General features: G+C 41.3%; 1 protein-coding gene across 6 annotated transcripts in view; it reads right to left on the reverse strand.

The window, feature by feature from the left end:
* PCSK2 (proprotein convertase subtilisin/kexin type 2) overlaps positions 1-21604 on the reverse strand; it is a 199910-nt gene that overhangs the window by 30251 nt on the left and 148055 nt on the right. For all 6 annotated transcript variants that reach the window (XM_065632887.1, XM_065632885.1, XM_065632886.1 and 3 more), the window contains 2 exons: positions 20886-20923; positions 3098-3174 (listed from right to left, as the gene is read on the reverse strand). In XM_065632887.1, the coding sequence (XP_065488959.1) occupies positions 3098-3174; positions 20886-20923 (115 nt within the window). The remainder of the gene's footprint in view (positions 1-3097; positions 3175-20885; positions 20924-21604) is intronic.

Raw genomic sequence — 21604 nt, forward strand, 5'->3', positions numbered from 1 at the left:
AAGCTGTGAGACTGAACACAGTCAGTATGGAAGCAGAGGAACAAATCCCCTGGCTGCCCTGTCACCTCTATGTCTGTAACAGCAGCCGAACTGCCCGACTGCAGTTCCCAGCCCAAGGAACCACACTCTCTCCTTCCAAAACCCACCCGTAGGCCAGTGGCTGTTTGATGGAAAGGGCATAGTGCTTCCAGCAGCCTTAAAAGCACAAAGTGGAAGGGGAATCTGTGCTTCTAAGCAGAGCAGCTGTGATTAATGAAATACTCCATGCAAAAACCTCTCCTGATTTTTCTTAAAGTCTAATGACATTTTGCACATGCAGCTGGCAGCTCACAAAAGCTCCTTGGTTCATCTCTTTAAAAAACAGTCCTCTGCTTCTTGTTGCACAAATCACTTCAATTGCTCACATAGAAATGTATTCTTTATAGAAAAGGGATATTACGCTATCCTGTTTTGAGTCTGATCCTTCTGCATGCATAAAATTAAATGGGAGATACATCACTGACTGCAAACTGGGCAAAACGGAGCCTCTATTGCAGGTTTCTCTGAATGGCTTTTCTGTGTAACTGCTCTCTATTCAGACACACCTTTGCAGCTACAGAGAGACTGTCATAAGCAGACAGTTGTAACCTACGAGTAATAATAATCCAGGAGTCAGAAATTATGGCAAAGGCTTATATAAGAGAACAACAGCTTGAGTAACAGTATAGCCAAGAAATATGCAGAGAAAAACACAGTCACAACTACTTCTGAACAGCTGGATATGGTGTGTTGGTTTGCATCTGAGCCTGGAGAAAACATGAAATCTTGCACAATTCAAGAAGGCTTTCGGGTGCAGGCAGGAAAGGGATGCTTTAGTGAAGGTGTTGTTCCCACGATTTACCTTGCAAGGCAGAAAATTCCCTGTCTCAACAAAGAAACCTCAAGGTTCATTAAAAAGAATGCTACGCTTTCTACATATCATTTTTTTCTGGAAAGAATAATGAAGGAAATCAGCAAAGGAATTTCTGCATTGCTTTTCTCCTCCTGACTTGCTGAATCGAGCTCCCCATCCCCTCAAGAAAAGAAATAGAGGAAAGTGCTGCAGGTCTCTGAAAACCTGAATCATGTTGTTCTCAATAATTACAGATCGGTCACAGATGACCATGCTGCTCACCTTTGATTCTTCACTTGGGTGCCTGAAGTTAGAGACCAGAACTCTTGCCGCATCTAGGATGCTTGAGGCCCATTTTAAGAGACTTTAGGAGGTAACTCTGCCTCCAGGGCCACCTTGCAGAAGATGTGAGGACTACAAATTCTGCCCCACCATAAAATACTCGATAGCAGCATAATCAGTGTTAATGGGGCTTGGCAGAACACACTTAGTTTTATGAAGTTCCACATTGAAAATGGCACAAGCTACCATTAGCCACTAAAGCTAAATTTAATTTGCCTCCGTGCTGCCCCAAAGCTAAGTGATATCTTTCTCCTACAAAGATCCTTTGCATAAATAAAGCGAGAAAGGCAGCAGACCTTCACAAATTAGAGCCCTAGACTTTCTTCAACTTTCCATTCACTAATTGGATTCATCCTAGTTTAAAAGTGTCAGATGTTCTTCCCTGAAATGAAGGAGAAATCTCATTGCCACCCTGCTTTGGCTGAAAAATGGCAGGACTACAAAGGAGGACATCAGAGCTCCCAAATCTGTTTGATCCATTCCAGGAAGCTTGTGCCTGAGGTAGAAGCACAGCTGCTCCACTTCTTTGTTGTGTCACTCTGACAGAACTAAAACTGATTTCTTTAGAAATAAAAACAAAAAAACCCCATACAAAACTCAGAGGCCATCCACACCAGCCATACTAAGTTAGAGATGAAAACCACATCAAATAGGCCTGAAATATTTTTTGATAAGTGCTAAGACTGAGCCCTGAAACCTTTAGAATTTTTCAAATCCTCAGGGGTGCTGCTACGCAAATGCTGGCAGGATCAATTATATTTGCATCTAGAAGACTTCTGGAAATTTCATTAAAAATATCCTGAAACAATTTTTACAAATGCATAGACCCTGGGCTGTATGCCTCAGAGCCAGAGATGCTGGATGCTGAGATCACCAGGTAATAAACACACCTACGGGTGTGCCTTGGACTCTGCACCCTTGACGCTGTTAAACCTCCCCAGGAGCAGTTAGCCTGACAGAAGAGGCTTTTTCATGGGACAGATGTAGAATCCAGGGCATGGAGTTTTATTAAAAACTGTCGACACACATGTCTGTTCCGTTCTGACCAAAAATGAGCTTTGAGAAACAAAAAAGGTCACATTTCCTAAAATCTGAAGACTTTCCTTTTGGGCCATTCTTATCTATACTATACCTTGAGGAGCAGACCTTCTCCTGCTGGAAAATGTTCAGAACCTACTAAAGAAGGAGTGGGTCTTGGGCAATCATGATGTGTTCAGGAGAAATAACGCAACAAGCACAGCAGCACCGTTCATTCCAGGTTTATAAACACAACAGAACAGGTTCCCAGTCCGCGTACGTGGACTTTAATTCCTCCAGCAGCTAGAAATATCTCAGAATCAGGCCTGAAATGCTATCAGTGTACACCATCCTTAAGGTGAAAAGACAGATGATAACATTTAATTGTTTTTAAACTGGTCATTCTACACCCTGCTGCTTTTCTGCCTTCTTAGTCTACAATTGGATTAGAAGATCTTTTCCCCCAAAAAACCTTTTCCTGTCTCCAGCTTACTCCCTTTAACATTACCTGGAAGTCAATACTGCTTCAGACACAGCAGATGGGAAAGCAGTCTATACAGATTTACTGTAATGTCATAGGATAGCTGACTGAAAAATGTATGTGGCTATCACCCGTTCAAACAACCTACATATAGACTCTTCTGAAGCAGCAACTTCTTATATAAACTATAAAATGGTCATCCGGTGCTATTTAGAGGTTACCTTAAAAAAAAAAAAAAAAGTCAAAAGTAGCAGTAGTGTGACTGCAGCTTCTGTTCTGGCAACGATTTAATTTAGGAGGAAACAGGCATTCCAGAAATACCAGCATGTACTTATAATTTCTTAAGCAAAGCAAAGTGAAGAGCAGGCTGATCAAAATCCATTTACCTGTTAAACCAGTCATCTGTATAGCGGGGGTAGGGGTAGGGATCATTACTGCTGAAGTCGTAGCTGGCTTTGGCATTCTGCAAAACACACAGAAGTTCAGTAAGTCAGCAGAAAAACAGATGTGCAGGGCAAAGTGGAACACAAATGGAATGGGGAGCTGAGAATCATTAGCAAACTTCATCCTCTTCGTTCTGCAAGATGTATCTGGATGCAAACCGGTCCCTGTTGTGCTGTGCAATTTCCCACACCAGCAAGCCTGGGGAAAGATGCTTTCTGGAGGGCAAAGCCTCCTGCACGTCATTAGTATTTCCAAACAGTGTGGCTAATTGTGAGATGGTGAGAGCTCAGGTTATTACTGAGGAACTCTTCACCAACACTTACAAAGAGTATTTATATGTTATGCTATTTGGTGTGGAAGGACAAAGCTTAAATCCTGTTTTCCAAACAGTGGTGGAAGTGACCAGATACTTGAGACTTGCATCTTAGAATTACTTTTGAAAAACTCATTTGTAGTACTACAACAAACAGATTTCTAAAAGCATTTCAATGCCTAAGAATGTAAACTACTCAAAATTCAAATGTGAAAACTGCATTAATGGTCAATGCATATACCTGGGAATACCTTTGCATAATGTCTTGGTCCTTTAGTTGTCTGAACAGCTTCACAAATGCAGCTTTCAGGCACTTTCGAAAATGTTATCCCATGTCTCTGCTTTTCATATAAATCTAAATCATTCCTGATTTTGCCCTATCAGCAGAGTTAAGGACACTCAGCAACTTTTTGATGCTATATCTGAGAAGCAAATGGAAAGTTTCAGAAAGTCAAGTGCCATCTACTTTCTTCTCAATTAAAAAATAAAGGGTGACTGAGAATTGAGCTTTTAAATATATTTAAAGCTTCCTCTCAAGTGTATGTTCACAGAAATTATATTTTAATAAACACCATACTCAAGGAATAGAATTATGTTAATTCTTAATTAATGTGTGCTTGTATTCTTTTTTTTCAGATTTGGCTAAGCATGCTATTGAAGATAATTTGAGACTCATGTATGAATAGCTTTGCTCCTAAAAACATTTCCCTTCAGCGAATTCTCAGTTCCTGGGTTACAGGAACAGACGGTCCATTGGTAGGCACCAAAGCCTTCAGGTTTGGATTCAAAACCCCTAACTCTCAAAAACTCTTGTGCCAGAACAAAACAGGGACAACATTGTCCTTGAACCTTGAAGGGTAAAACTCAGTATCTTTCAAGCTACTGCACAGCAATTTTTGGGTGATCACTTCAGAAAGCCTGGTTGTTTCTATTCAGCAGGGACGATAAATATTTTGCAGCATCTGAATGGAGCAGAGATTTGCAGAATGTCTGTCACGCAGCTTGATGCTGTTCTCCAGCTCAGACACAGCTGAATCCCTCTGTATCTTTATTGATCCCTCCATATCTCTAAACTAAGGCCCTGATTTTCAGCCTGAAGGTGCCTTCCAATAATATCAGCTGTAGCCACAAATTCTCTGTGCTTTAAGTCTCTGCACCCAGGTGTATGTTTAATTTATCTCTTTTAATTACCGCAACTGCTTATACAGCACTTTGGATTGCATCATTTGTATGAGCTAAGAGTAAACAGAACATAACTTTTCAGCCAGGGGAAGAAGGAGAATTTGACAGTGGTTTGTAAATCATGAATAGCACAGAGAAGGTGGTCATAGAGTTATTATTTACTACTTCTTATAAGAACTGGTGGAAATCCATAGAAATTACTAGCAGCAGCAAACAAGAAGTACTTTTCCCCAGAACACATGATGAGTTACAAAATGCATTGCCTCCCAGCAATATAGAGGTTAAAAGCCTGAATGCAATCAAAAAGTGGTTAGACAAATTAACAGAAGATAAATCTGAAAGGTGCTGTGCCTTCCTCTTGTTTATCAGCAGTCACCATCTATACATAATTACTTATGAATAATGTCTATTATATAATAAAAATGGTTGGTTTGCTATCAGAGAAAGAAACTGTTTGGTACTTTAAGGCATGTCTCTATTTTTGCTTCCTAGCATCCTGCACCTCTACCCCAAATAAGATGCTAAGAGAAAAGTACTGGATCAGATGATGACATTCTTTAAATCATTTATTAAGTAATAGCTTGCATACCATGTACGAATGGATTACTTCTGCCTGTGTATAAAATTATGCTTTCCTTAAAAATAAGCTTAGATAGGCATTTTCCAAAGAATTGCCCTGTGCTTTTTAAAATACAGGCAATAAAAATCTTCTTTGTACAACATTCATTCTGTGAAATATGACAATAACAATAAATCAGTTGTCCCTTGTGTTGCTCAGATCTGTAATAAAATTATGTACCTTGAATAATGCAGCAAGCCCATAAATTTTTATACAGCTTTACAAGCCTCTGAAGAATAATTCACATATACTTCTCTTTTCCTCCCTAACACAAGAAATGTGCCTATACTCCCACACTAGTCCAGGAGACGACCAATTAAAGACACACGTCCCACCAGTCACAGTCTGATTCTATTAATGACATTAAAGCACTGATGAATTTAGCCCAGAGATTTGTATCTTTTAAAAGAAGACAAACATTTTTAACACGTGGCATCTGGTCTTCTCCTCTTCAGGCAAGAGCAAATCCTTAGAGATCTGAGGCAGAAAGATACCTTTTGCTTGTTTGATTTCTTTACTGATCCAAAGAACGAGCAAACCCCTGGGCTCAAATTACAACATATAACATCTCGGAGAAACTGTACTAAAATAGCACCGGCCATCATGTTGTGGAAAAATGAAATTCCATTTTGTACACACAAGCTTAAGAAAATGGAATATGCTCACCAGGAGGCAAAGAAGGACGCAACGTGATATTTTGTCTAGGAGGGATGCTATAAGGCTTAAAGGTCATCAATGAAAAACAGAGGCACTGGTTTTAAGTCAGCAGTCATACAATAAGCCATCTCCTCTCTGCCATGGGAAGCACGCCACTCTATTTTGTTTTAGTTTGTGTTTTCTTTTTTTTTTTTTTAATGGAAATGAAGAAAAAACTGCAGCTTCTTAAATAGCTCTGCCTCTACATGAACTAATTTACACATTCTGTATTACTACCCAGCAAATTCAGAGCTGCAAATTCAAGACCTCGTCAACATCAAGAATATATCCACAAAGTATGGGCTGTGTTCAAAAATATTAACCTTAAAGAGCAAATTCACTGCCGGTGAGTATTGTCATCTCCCTCCAAAAACATGAGCCTTTCATCCAGTTCTTGCAGGTACATCATAAAAGTAAAAATACTCAGCCAGACAACACCAGACAGATCTTGAATAATGAATAAGACAGCAGCACACTTTTCTGCCATCCTTCTTTTGAAAACAGTCACCGAATAATACATCAGAGCATCATTTGTAACAGATGGAGCAGAGAAGTCTCCTGGGTCCTGAATAATACCTGCGGTGCCCATAAGCCCTCCCAGTATTCTGCTTTCAGCTGTTTATTTTACCAGAGGCCCTGCTTGGCCACAGAACCAGCATGGACAGAGCACACTGGAACGGTGACTTCTTTTTGTGGGTAGCACTGAAAAAGCTCGTACTTCAATTTCCTTGACACTCCACATGTACCTGGGATTAGGGCAAAAGAAAAACTAGTGGAGTTATAGCCAAAAGAGGATAAACTGACTACAACCAACAGGTGACTACTGCTTAATTTCTACCAGCAGAATTATTTGAGGTAACAAGTGGTAATGATTCTAATAATCCAGCTATTAGAATTTATCGGAAGACACGTTCGCTGTCTCACTTCTGATGCAGCTGCTTATTTTGCAAAGCTGAAACCTTTTCCACTGCTTAGGTTTAAACACATACAAATAAACAAAAAGTGCAGCTGAAAAAGACGTGGGGTCTCCTGTTAACATTTATATTTACCTTCATTAAGGCAGCATTATTTTTAAAGTAATAAAGAAAAATTGCATCACTGAGATCATCTTACATTGTGTTCTCTTTGTAGATTAGACAGATTTCCTTTGTCAAGTAACTGATTATCTTCTCTACATAACACTTGGCGCTACAATGTCACACAACCTCTTATTTTACTTTTTCTCCTCTAATTTCTTTCCTATCTCCCTTGCAGACAAAACCAGAAAAGCCACATGAGTTACACTACTTCAGCATGTGAGCATCTTCAAAAAGGGAGGCTGCAGGGAAACAAACTATTTCACAGGGGGATAAGGCACCTGGCTGTACAGCAGTGATGTTACCACGCAGGTACATCTAAGCACTAACTTTTTCAAGCCTCGAAGAACAGAAGAAATTATCAATTCCATTCTTAGGCACCAAGACCATTGAACGTTTTCCCAGTAAACAAAACGAAAGTCCAGATGCATCCAGCTAAATGCCATCTAACGCTCTGCGGCTGTTTGCTAATGCTTGGATCAGAGGTACAGTCAAACAGGACCAAAAAAAAAAAAAAATCAAAAAGACTAAAAGAAAATGTAGGCTGGGCAGAATTTTTAAGAAGTGGAGATTTTTTTTTTCCTAATAAGCTTTATAAATAAAACCAGCATATTGAAATATCCTCCATTTCCTCTCCCCTGCATCTTCACCTGATGCTAGAAAAACCATAGGAAATTGAGGCAGGCATGCAATTTTATTAAAAAGCAAGCAGCCAAATGAACTTGTGCTTATAATAAAGAGGCTGCTTCACAATTCACCTCTTGGCATTCTTAGTCTGCTCCGCAATTTCCAGGTTGATGTGGAGGAAACCTGAAGCACGTCACCAGTTGTTAATTACTTAGAGCCAGAGCTCTGAAGGCAAAAGCAAGTTAACCCACAAAAAAAGAAAACCTATTTGTGCACTGCCAAACATTCCTTAATTTTCAGAGGAAGTGCACAAGAATCTTTAAGCTATACCTGCAACATACTGAGGAGGTACTGAATGTTCACAGGGTGGCACATTATTAAGACCATTAATAAAAGAAAATAAGTAACTAGCTACTGATAAAGATTTTCATGGCAAGTAGCCAATTTAAAGCTTTAAAGCTTCAGACTATGGAATGAACTCTTTGATTTCTTTAATTCGGGGGGAGGGGACGAAAAAAACCTGGCATCTGAGTGGCTAGAGATATATGAGCCATTGGATTATTTTATCTTAATAGCAAATACAAAGAGTGCAATGACTTTTTACTGACATTGAATTTTACTGAAAAATACTGTGAACGCACACCTCATCTAGCTTTAGTGTTCCATTTTATTAAAGACCTGGCCCGCATTCTCTTTCCAACACGTGGATTTTTTTCCCCCCCTTCAGATACTTTGCTTATATATTAGTGTGACCTTCTGAAGTTGAGAGAGTAATAGAGGTATGAAGCTGGCAGCAGAGCAATGAGGTTCAGGTTCATTATTCTTAGTTATGTTCCTGTAAGAAATAACTGAGAAGTTTATCAGCACATCAAATACATGCTGGGTGCTGAGCTGCAGCAAAGGTTGTGTTTGCAGAGCTTTGATGGCAGCCAGCACTTAGAGCCTCTTGGTGGGATGAGCTGGAAGAGAAGGGGAGCTCTTGCTCCTCTCAAAGCCCACCAAAATCTGCCACGCGATCTCCCACCAAACACAGTAGGCAGGATTCAGTATAAAGGTCTCTTTCTTACACATCATGGCATGGATAAAAGACAATTTTGCCCATCGGTGGAAGGAAACCTACACCTCAGAGTTTGCAGTATAAACTCCGCAGTCATTTACACCCAGTTGTTTAGCACGACAGAAGCAAGAAAGACACTGAGGTGCTGGAGAGAGTTCAGAGAAGGGCAATGAACTTGGTGAAGGGTCTGAAGCACAAGTGTGATGAGGAGCAGCTGAGGGAGCTGGGGCTGCTCAGCCTGGAGAACAGGAGGCTGAGGGGAGACCTGATCGCTGTCTGCAACTGCCTGAAAGGAGGGTGTAGCGTGGAGGGGGTTGGTCTCTTCTGCCAAGTAGCAAGGGATAGGACAAGAGGAAATGGCCTCAAGTTGCGCCAGGGGAGGTTCAGATTGGATATTAGGAAAGTTTCTTCACAGAAAAGGGTTGTCAAGCATTGGAACAGGCTGCCTAGGGAAGTGGTGGAGTCACCATCCCTGGAGGTGTTTAAAAGGTGTATAGACGAGGCTCTTAGGGACATGGTTTAGTGCCAGAGTCAGGTTACGGTTGGACTCAATGATCTTGAGGGTCTCTGACTAAAATGATCCTATGACATCGTCTGGGTGAAAAGTCGCCACCTGAGCTGGGAAAGCAAACACTTCCCTGCTGCTGTGAGTGCTTTGCAGGCAGCAGCACCCACATCACTCTCTGCAACCGCAAAGGCGTCGCAGTCAGAGTCACTAAAAGTGGATCAATGATCAGCAATGCTTACAGCAAAGTGCAGGGATACTGAGCACACGGTTATAATGGCGCTCATAAAACAAACTTGGCAGGATATTAAGGATGATGACCACTCAAACGGGTTACACCAATCCTGTTGTTACGAAACAGGCAAATGGCAGCTTTGCAAAGAGGGAAATCAAAGTGAATTAGATGGTTTGGGGAGCTGGCAACAACAGACAGACCTGGTCTGTGGTGGTTATGGAGAGGAGAGGACAGGGAGAGCTATTCTGGTGATACAGAGGAACTGAAAGTAAGAACAGATGAGACAGAAAGGTGGTTGGGTATTTTTCTTCTTCTGAAAGGTTTCTCAGCTGACAAGAGAACGTTAACAACTGCTACACATGCGTTTCACCTAAGTTGCACAAATATGGAAGATGATGAATGTACACATAAAAGTGACATTGTAGGTGAATCAAAAAGAGGTGAACATTCCAGAGAAGAGAGTCAAAAAACGTAATGCAAACTATTATCTACATTTCTTTTGTCACAAAAAGCAAATACAGGTTGATTTACATGCCTTAGAGTTAAAAGATCTTGAAGATCTATGCTCTTTTATTCCAGTTGCATGCTGACCTCATTAGAATAGTGTGAGAGCATCCCAGAGGAGTATTAACGATGTGACTAATATATGTCAAGACATGCTGTGTTCTCAGGGATTTTAATGGACCAATTTATGTGCTTTTGCATTAATTAAAAAGTTGGCATCGCTTATTCCATCTGGAATCAGCAAAAACAACGGACAACTAAATCCGAAATTTCAGGGAGAGAAAGCGGGACCTTCAGAACAGACATTCTCATGTAAATCCACACATGCTGTATTTTGCAGGTGTTCATGATTTTAAACAGTACATGATCATTCCAGGTTCTTCTCTTAAAGATCAGTATCTTTGAACACAGCTAGTATTTTCATAGTAATTTACTGGATACGTAAATTTAAGAAATGTCCTAGACATCATCAGCTGACTGAAAGATTCACCATTCCATCAGTCAGACATGGTATCACTGTTCACTAATTCTGCAGCTGAGTTAAGCACCACTGAATTAAAGTGATTCAGTTTCCCAGGAGGATTCTAAAGAACATGTGCTGGCGTTGAAATTATTAACTTCTTGAACACGGCACAGCCTTTGTGCTCTCCTTGGTACATACTGGAAGAGAGATTGACCTCGTTTCATAAAATCCAGACCACAACCTGCCTGCAGAACATTTCCAACAATTCCCAATCTACTTCAAGGCTTATGAGCAAGGACAGCACAGGGAATGCGTGACTGAGGTATTCGCTACCGTACCTATTTAACTTTCAGCAAACAGCTCCACAACACTGGAAGTGGTCAAAGTTTCATCAAATACAAGGTCCTCTCTACAGTAAAACATGTAACCAAAATGATTCTGTGATTCCATGTTATCCCAGGCAGTCATGTTTCCACAGCTCATTTGCTCAATTGAAGCTATGAAGCCTATACCTGTTACTGTGGTGATTAAAATAAAAGGAATACACAGTAGAACAAACATTATAAACCTGTTATTTATATGATTGCCAAATTTCTCATTGCTCTGAACTTAATCGAAAAAATACCAGTGATTTCAATGAGGCCAACATTTTATTAGACATTGTGCACTGCTATTCTGTTCCCCTGTAAAAGATGTTCATTATGCTTACTGCTTCTGTTGGGAACGCAACAGAAATGAAGACCATTATATTTAAATCAAAGCAATCTGAAATAGGGCAGGCATTTAAAAATATCTTAACCACCCACATAGCTACTGAGAAGTAAAATATTAACATGAAGAACATCAATGCATACAACAAAAATCAAACAATGCAAAGCAAACACCTATATGAAGATGAAGTGCCAGGATAGAAAAAAAGGAATTAACTTCAAATGAACCAAATTAATTTACAGGCATAGTGAAGGAGAGGTGGTCAAAGCATTGGAGATCATTTGCATCTTTACCTACTGTATTTAGGCCATTACGGTTTTGCAGAAAAAAGTGGACTCCTTGTGCCTCCTTGCTCCCCTCTTCTGCCAGTCTAGCTTACCCAAAGGCTTGGCCAAAACTCCTATTAAAACCAGTTGCATACCCACTAGTTAACAGTGGGTTTCAGACTGCCAAAAAATCATCGGCGGGCCTGAAAGTCTCTCCCTAACACCTGTCAAATTTTGATGAGGATTTGTGCTCCCCACAGGCACCATCTAATTCAGGCTTCCCTGGGGATACCCTGGGTAGCCAAAATGTAACTACAGCATTTATTTCATAGTTAACTTCCATTTCAATGCTGATGGATATTCAGGGATTTCAACATTGGTTAGTGTCTTAAACAGTACGAGCAGTTAAAATGAAAAATAGAAAAAAGAAATAATCTTCCAAATAGAAAAATACTCAAAAACCGGTTTGCCTTTTACAATCCAAAATGTGGCATTTTGACTTTGGGGAAACAGAAGCTCTTTATTTGATTTTGTTGAAACCGGCTTTAAAATTAGATGGTGTGCACTGCCTCCAGGGGACCAAGTATCTGACCCTGTTCTCCCAAGTGGACCATGCACCAGAGTGGGATTTTGTTGCTGCCATTTTAATTCAGTGTGTTCTAAAAGTCAAATATTTTAAATGAGGTTGAACTGATCAAAAATAGAAATATTTCACTTTTATCTTCCCACAGACGCTTTGATTTTCTAAAACACTCATCTTTTATAGCAAAATATTGTTCTAATGGAAGACTTCTAGCCAATTCCAAAAGCTAATTGGTCTGCAGAAAGGGAGGTAATAAAACACCAACACAAAGCAATACCAGGTCCCTTCTCTGGCAAAGAGTGAGGACTAATAACATTTCTCGACTTTTCTTGTCCAAATAGAAGAAGAAAATATTTCCAAAAACTTGCTTGGAGATGCCCTGGGGAGAGGCATAAGCCAATTTCCAAAGCACCATGTAGAACTGATGCAAATACATCCTTATCTGCTCTCTTCCACCCCGTGCATTTCTCATTTCAACAATCTTAATTTACCTTCCATGGATGATGCCTTAAGTGAAAATTAACACCACCGCTTAATGATTAAAGTGATTAGCCACCTTGCACTTTCTCAGTGTGCAGCTGATTAATTAAGTACATTGATTATAGAGAAAAATAAATGCTGCGGACAACGTGTGGTCTTTAGCTTGCACAGCAAGTGTCTTTGGCACTATCTCACATTGCTTGCACATCAGGAGTGCATTTATCTTGAAGATTTTTCCTTTCAGGTGGTTCTAATGTGGAATAAAGCTGGAAATCTTTTGCAACATCCATTGCTCTGAAAATAATCTCAGGCAAATGCAACTACATTAGTAACTTTCCAATTCCAAAGGAACTGTACTTTGAGGATATTTTATAGCCAGCGTAAATCAGTGCATCCCCCTGAAGAGGCCAACAACAGTGGAACAATGTCAGCTCCAGCTGTATAGATGGTGCTGAGCACCAAGGCCCAGAACTTGCTGAGCATTCAGGGCCCAGATCTCTCATAATGGGTTTTAGCAAGGCAGTTAACATCCTTCAGCAGGAGAAATCCAGTGTTCATCTGCAAATACAGCTCTGTATGTGACACAAATCACATCTGCTTAAGGCAATACTACCTCCTTCACTAGTTGCAGCCTTCTTTGCAAGAAAAAGCCTCTTTCTACACACCTGGGCCATCTGAAGTGATCCAGAGGAGAAACAGCCTTCAAATTCTTTTTGCCGTACCACGTTTTTAATTGAGTTGAAAGCTAGAAAGCTTTGATAACACCTATGATTGAAAACATTTTAATCTTTCATGAAGTAAAAAGACACGGACATGTCCTTCACATCGCACCATGGTCTCTCTCTCCTGTTAGCAGTGCTCATATTAAGTCACCATAAGGCAGAGGAGCTATACAATAATCTGATCTAAACTGCAGCACATGAGCTCCACTGTAACAAGTACCTGCAAAACCAGTAACTGGCAGGAACAGGGGAGGAGGAGAAGACCGTTTGCAGGACCCCAATATGTTTTGTAAGATGTGAAGCATTTTCTGTACGTGGTGAAACCAGCACAGCCTTCCAAGTACACAGAGAACCTCATTTGCCTGGCTAATCTTATCAGAGGCGGCATCATCTCTTTTTCAGCCTTTCCTATGTTCAGAGAAAAAAACAGATTGCACATAACGGAGAGATGAGCCCAGAAGCTGATCCTGCACAGAACGACAGAAAAAAATAGCCAAGTCCCAGACAGATAACTTCATTCTCTTCCCAGTAACTTCTAATTTATGCCAGTGAAACTTCATTGTCTTGCATGTCTTGAATGATCATCTTCTAAATGATAAAACCAGCCTCCTAGCTGCCAGAAGCCATCTGAGCAGCATAAACAGCCCAGGAGAAGGCCATCCGTTTTGGTTGCTAAGGCATCAGTCAGCCTGGCATTTAAACACCCGATCCATCTTTCTATCCTGGCAAAAAAGAGGTTTCATTTTGTCTCAACAATTTCTTGATGAAATTTCTGCCACAATCTACTTCAACAGCATCCATCAAACAGTGTGCTTACCAGATTTTCAGTCTTAGTAGAAGGAGGTTTGTGAATTTATCCCAGGCTTTGGTTGATAATTTTTAATTGTTGTTAGTGTTTATTTTAGAAAACCTATTAGCAAAAAACCCAACCCCAAAGCGACACCAAAAATCCCCAAACCAAACAATCTAAAATCCAATTAGTGTAAACCCATCTGAAACAGTTTATTTCATCCCTTGTTTTAAATCTGTGTTATTTCAATATTGCAATTAAAAACAGGTACTAGCATCGGTGGCCAGCATGCAGAGTTTGCCCATAAAATACCTTTGATGTATTAGCACTAAAGCTTTTATTGACATTAAATGTCTAGTGCATGTGCTCAATAACCCTTTGAAATGCAGTAGAAAATGGCAGCGTAGCTGTCTCAGTCTCCTCAAAATCATGCCATCGGAATCGGATCTAATAAAGTGAGCTGAAATCATTTGCTGACGCCAGGCAAGGATGAGCCCGACTCTGTTATGGTTTAGCTTTACGTTCCCTGTGGATCCCCTGGGCTGATATTAAGGACAGTGCAAAGACCCTGGGAGCTTTTCAAGGTCTTCAGAGGGTTTCCAACAAACTTCTGTCTTGGAAGGGCCACCAGTTACAGGTGAACTCTATTTGACTTGGGCAATTACTTCAGCTGGGATTTTTGTGGGGCAGATCATCAGGGTCAAAGTACAGGGTGTTTCAAAAAGATGGACCCAATTTGAAATCACTATCCCTTTGAAACACCCTGGAGCATGGTTTGATAGATGTCAATGGAGCTCTGTCAACTTAGAAAACCCTGCAGTTAAGCCCCAGTGATTTTAGTGGAGATACTGATGATTTATACTAGTGAATCACTGAGATCAGGCTCTCTGCCTCCAGAACAATTTGCAGGCCTTTTTGGTAGCATGGAGGGAGGCCAGGGCACACCCAGAAGTTCAGACTAATGAAGGAAACGCAAACTTTCTAAAAGAAAGAGGATCCTTTATGCTGTTGCTAAGCTTCACTGCACATGTTGCAGTGTATAATTTATTGCCTGTACTATTTCTTTTTTTTTTTGTGGCTGTAAAGATTATTCAATGATGGTTTTGTTTCTCTAGCCAACAATGGAAATCGCAGTTCGTAACAGAAGTAGAACATCTCCCTGCTTCATTGCTTATGTGATAAGATAATTATTCCAAAAATATGCTCCAGCAAGGCGGGTGGAGCTGTTATCACATTAACTGGTGACAAGTAACCAAACGTTGTGAGGGAGAGACTGCTTTTTGTTTCGAGATGATGCCAAAGTGGAAAGAGAAGACAGGTAAGACCACATGTTGTTCACATTTGAATAAGAAACGACAGATGATAGAAAACTTCAATTAACCCCAGGGTAACTCCAGAAAGTCTTCCCTCATTCCTTCCATATGGGATTTTTGCTCAGCAAGTCCTTCCTTGCGTACAACTTGACTGACAGCTGCTAAGGACCTTGGAAGATGGAACATAAGGTTGTATCATAAAGACACTTCACAGAGAAGAAAAGTTAGGGGTAGGACAGCAATGAAGTGCTGCGAGGATGAATGCATGTTTGTGCACGTTACATCTGTGTAATTCCACAGATTCCAAAATATTTCTTATCTGAATATGTTACATTACTATCTGGTAGTATTACTAAGAATTTCTGCATGATTCTCATTTTACAGTACTTGGTAAAAAAGTTACCTATTCAGACAGTCACCTCCAGTTTTGCTACAGTAAATGTCTTGTTCGTTCTCCCTCCCCAGCTTTCTGCTTCAGGCAGAGTCCAGACACTGAAACCAACAGGTTTTTACTCCTGGCCCAAGTCTCTTGGTGGGATCCTGATTTTTGTCACTACTGCTAATCAGGAGCAAACCCACTTAACGTGAGACGATCAGCTCCCTGCTGCTGTAAGTGGGATAATGTAGCTACGCTGACCTTCACCAGCAGACGCCGGCCAAGTATAAAAGTCCTGCAATACAAACTGATATGAGAGAGATCAGCTTATGTTTTTGTACATGGCAAAACAAATCTCCATTTGCTCTCTAAGTTTTTTCCTTAAAACAATCTGCTGAAATTTGTAACACACACTCCCCACAGCTGCTGTTCTTTTCTTTTATTAGACATGTCTAACATGCAGCCCTTGTTATTTCATTTTTCTTTCTCGCTCAGATGCTGTATCTTGGAGAAGTCAGCACTGAAAATTGCTGGCTTTGTATGTACAGTCTGAGTTGAAAGAAAACCACAGAGTACGTTAGGCTTCAGCTTTTTAATTATCAGTTCATAATGAAGGGTTCTCTTTGTGGGGAAAAAAACCCCAATTTCCTGAGGCTGAACCTCTGCAGGGTTTCCAATGCTCAGAAGAAAATATTGATCATTTGACAATGAGTCCCTCTGCATTCACAGTGCAGAAGTGAAAATTTCAGCTTTGCCATAACCCACCAGTTGCAGAAAAGCAAGTAGCTATACTGCACAGCAAGCTGGGAGCAGGCATACTCCTTTCCATTTATATAAAGTGCTTTAAAAAGAGAAATGGATGATTCAAGCAGTGAAGCTCAGAAACTGCAAAGGAAAATATGGATAGAAGTGCACTCCATATGACAGGTCATAGTTCAGCAATTTTTAGGAAACAATTTTTTTTTCTTTAAAAAGCTGTTTCTTTTCCCTGACTCTCCATTTTGTCTAAGTGCTAACCCCAATTAAACTATTCAAGCAAGAAAACCAGCAAGTCAAAAACATAAAAGCCAAATTAAACTGAGTAACCAAGGCCAAGTTTTTATACTTGGAAATGTTCAAGTGCCAAAACCACCACCTTTGGGAGACTTTCTAACCGCTCCCCATTTTCCAAGCAAGATGTACTGACATTGCCAGTGTATGTAGGCATTTGCAGACGTGAGAAAAATAAGCTGTAGGCTTTTAATTTCCTAAAAATAAACAATCTAACTTAAGAGAAACCTACCCGAAAGTGCAAATGTTGTGAAACACCAAACATGTGGTATAGGAACTGTACAAAAGTGACCACAAATGCTATGTCAGCCTGAAACGAGTTAACAACTCGTTCCTTAAGACTTGTTTCATTGCATTTTTACATCTCAACTGATCCTCCTTCAGCTGAATTTAAGTCTTTGCCTTTAGTTCATGCCCAAATTACTACCTATTGGGAAAAAAGGCCCCTGTGGTTTCTGAGACACAGCAGATGCTGTCAGATCAAGATCTTCAAGGACTCACGGCAGCCGTTGCAGCTTTGCGGTGAGAGCAGGAGGGATCAAGTGCAGCTGAACCGAGCTCCGCGACCGCTCAGGCGAGGGAGGAGAAGGCAGATTTGAGCAGCAGGAGCAGGAGTTGACCTTGCCCTTCAGCCAGCCGCCTCTCAGACACGGCGACCGCAGCCAGCTCTGCACGAGGAGGTACCAGCACCTTTTACTGGTTACCTTGCATACAGGGTGCTCATCTGTCAGCATGTTTCCTCCCTGTGTCCTCTGGTATATTCCAGCATAGAACTAAAAGTGAACCTTACGTGAAAAAGATGAACTATACAAACTTCGTGTTTGGTTGTTTTTTTATCGAGTGCTGTGACTGCCTAGAACCACAGATTTCATGTGATGGCTCATATTTTTGTATTTACTTATTAAAAGCATTGGGGTGGTATCTCCTTTAAGACTGTGATCTTTCAGATGGGGTTTCTGCTGCTCCTTTAATGACTGTCTTACCAGCCACTCGTTCCTCAGTCTTATCTCCCCTGTGTCTGGCTATTGATCTGCCCTGCACTAGCCAGGCCTAATTCCGCAGTTTGCATTGGCCAGACAATCTTCTTTTGTCCCTCTGCAGCCTCATCATTGCTCCACTACTGCTGCTTGCTTGGCCAAACTCATTCCTACACAAACCTTCCCAAGACTGTCATCTCAAGATCAGTCTCCTCACAAGTCTTTCATGACTGCCATTAAAGGTTTGTTGTGCCCATGCCCAGACAGCTTTTCTTCTCCAATTCTCATCCCAATATTTCTTTCTTTAACTCTGGGAGTTCTATCCAGCTCCACTATTTTCTGATTTCTAGCATCATGTCTGTGCATTGTCATTCTCTGTCATTTTCCATTAATTTCCAGAGTACTCACTGTTGCCAGTCTAAAGCCAATACATTTCTGCCAAGCCTGACAAATATTTGTCCATCAAACAAAACATTTTTGGAATTAAAAGAGAAAACACTGTATTACTGAGAAATCTGGTTTTGGTTTCTGTGCATGATCCTAGGTCCACTGTTAGCAACAGAGCTGTTCTTGTTGGACATTTTATCAGATATGTTGTACAGACTTTTTGTTTGTTTATTTGAAACATCGTTTTTAGAACCAGAATATTCCCACATACTTTGTCCACGCCTGCTGCTGAAAAATGAGTAAAGAGCATGTGTTGTCCCCAGATCATATGCTAAAACCTATACAAAAAGCACAGTTCCTGCAAAGAAAAAAGCCTATCTCTGTTCATGGCAAGATCCTACTGCGTTATTACTCTTGGGTGAAAGCTTTCCAGCTAGGGCACAGAGTTTAATTATCTCCTATCAATTTATTAAGCCAGTTAATAAGGAGTGAAACTGGCTATCCTGCACTTTACCTCTCTGGTCAGCTACTTCCCAAATTCCTTGTCCAAAGTCAACCCCTTCTATATCAATTTATTCTCTACCAAAGGTGTTTTGCTACTTGCTACAACAAATAGGTTTTCATCCTGTGTGTTAATATTTTCAAAATTGAAAATATGTAAAAATAATTGTCTTGGTCTTTCTCGTCTCATGCTTTTACCAACATTTCCACTTGTTCTTTTCACTTCATTGCAAGTGCTCAGCTGAAGAAGCCTGGGCTTCCCTCGGGAAGCCACTGACTGCAGGAGAATAGCAAGACCTAAAGCAGACACCCTGCAAACCACCCCCAGGAAGGAGCCAGAGCTTCTTGACACCCATTACCCAATGGGCTGCCACATGCATGGTGCGAGAGTAGTGTCCCACAAAGGCAACCTACAGCCCATGGTGCTGGGAGCCCTTGTAGGCGCCTGGAAATAGGAGTGCTAGTGTCAACGGGGTGTCGGGGAGCACCTGGAAGAATTAAGGAAGATAAAAAATCCTCTAGTCTGAAGGTCTGAAGCCTGAGGCAGGTTTGAAGAACAATCAATCGTCACAGCGTGTGACAAGAATACACAATCTGCCCTGCACATGCTTTGAAGCACTGGATCAAATCACCTGTTATCAAGGAATTAAGCTGTTCCTGGAGGTTTCAAAGGCTAATACGTGTCTTGCCACAGCCCACAGTTCCATGGCCCTCCAAGTGACAGGTGCATTCTGCATCTTAATAGCAGGATTTAGAGCCAATTCCCAGGTTACTCATTTCTGTCCTAAATCCAATATTGCAAACTGCAGCTTATTTAATATGAGGCAGCACTGTCATTCCTCCACAAAGAGCCCTGTCACCTTTTCATTCCTTGCATGGGCAGTCTCATTTGTAGGCTGGTTGTGTCAATGTGAAATCTATCATCTGTAAGATCAGCGGTTCAGCTGTACTGTGTTCCATTCTTTATTTTAAATATCAGAATCATAGAATGCCCTGAGTTGGAAGAGACCCACAAGGATCATCAAGTCCAACTCCTGTCCCTGCACAGGACAACCCCACAGTTCACACCATGTGTCTGAGGGTGTTGTCCAGTCTCTTCCTGAACACTGTCAGGCTTGGGGCCATGACACCTCCCTGGGGAGCCTGTTCCAGTGCTCCACCACCCTCTGGTTGAAGAACCTTTTCCTAATGTCCAACCTGAACCTTCCCTGGCACATCTTCCTGCTGTTCCCTCGGGTTCTGTCATTGGTCACCAGAGAGAAGAGATTGGCTCCTACCCTTCCCTCTTCCCTTTGTGAGGAAGCTGTAGCTGCCATGGGCTCTCCCCTCGGTCTCCTTCAAGCTGAACAAACCAAGCTGCTCCTCATACGGCTTCCCCTCTAAACCCTTCACCAACTTCGTGGCCTCCTCTGGACACTCTCCAGTAGCTTCATATCCTTTTTATCCTGTGGCACCCAGAGCTGCACACAGTGCTCCAGGTGAGGCCGCAGAGCAGAGCGGGACAATCACCTCCCTCACTCGGCTGGCGATGCTGGGCGTGATGCACCCCAGGACATGGGTCTCTCTTGGCTGCCAGGACACACTGTTGGCTCACGTTGAACTTGCTGTCAACCAGAACCACCAGATGCCTCTCCACGGGGCTGCTTTCCAGCCTCTCGTCCCCCAGTCTGTATGTACAGCCAGGGTTGTCGTGTCCCAGGTGCAAAATCTGGCACTTACCCATGTTGAACTTCATGCAGTTGGTGATGACCCAGTTCTCCAATTTTTCCAGATCCCTCTGCAGGGCCTCTCCGCCCTTGAGAGTGTCAATAGCTCCACCCAATTGTGTGTCATTGGTAAAGTTGCTTAGTATTCCATCAAGTCCTGTGTCTATTTATGAAGATCTTAAAGAGTACTGGCCCTAAGATGGATCTCTGTGGAACTCTGCTTGTGACTGGTCACCAGTCTGACATAACCCCATGTGAGCTCATCCCACCGGGTTTCACTTATGCCAATGATACCATATCCCTGGGACTGGGCCAAGGCTTCTAGTTCATCTTGCTTTTTCCTCATGCTGCATGCATTAGTGTAGAACCACTTCGAGTGTGGTTCATTGTGTCCATCACCTCATGGTGCAATCTGAAGAATGTCACTGCCACACAGAGCTCCTTGAGCTTTGGCGTGCCATCCCCTTGCTCATCACTGACTAGCCTGGTGTTGCACATTCCTCCTTACAATCTAGTTTAAAACTCTATCTATTGTAGCAGAGAGACTATAAGAAAACCCACATTTTACAGAAAAAGTCAGCATGTACTTACATAATTTGATGCAAGGTCAGGATGCAGATAGTCAATTCCTGCAATAACATAATGACAGAACAGAAACCAAAGGTTAAGAGTTTCAAAAGATCTTCTAATGATCACAGAACAAAACAAGATTCCTTTGCAACCACAGGAAAATTATGATGATGCTGCAAATGGTAGATGAGCAATAAAAGTTTCAATGAAGAACCATGTTATTTGGGTGCTCTCTTCCAGACTTACTGGAAGTGAATATAAGCCAAATTACCTCCCTGTCTAAAAGCTGTATCTGACAGGCCAATAGCTTTATTTGACCTGAAGTTCAAAGATTTTGTTGTCATGCCCATCACAGTCATGCCTAGCTATTCTGAAAGCAAAGTCCTGCCTCTGTGGGATCAGTGAAATCAATATACAGATGTCTGAGGCTTCTTTCTTACTTCCACAAAAACCTTGTCTTAGGAGTAAGCAGATGAGGAACCAAAGTAAGGACAAATCTCATATGTGGATCCAGATATCTTATTTAGTTTTAATATTATTCAGTCACCATAAAAGGGAAACATTAAAAATTTAGCCCAAAGAAAAGCACTGAGAGACTGCATAGAATTCCTGTACTTCAGCAAGGAACTCGTGGGTATAACAGCTGTGACTTCAACTGTACCTTTTATCTTCATCTTCCCTGAACTTAGCCTCAAATTAGTAATATTTTAATATGCAGGTCTTTATGGACATTCAGCATG

Source organism: Caloenas nicobarica, chromosome 3, assembly GCF_036013445.1.
Source record: "Caloenas nicobarica isolate bCalNic1 chromosome 3, bCalNic1.hap1, whole genome shotgun sequence".
In the NCBI taxonomy this organism is placed as follows: domain Eukaryota; kingdom Metazoa; phylum Chordata; class Aves; order Columbiformes; family Columbidae; genus Caloenas; species Caloenas nicobarica.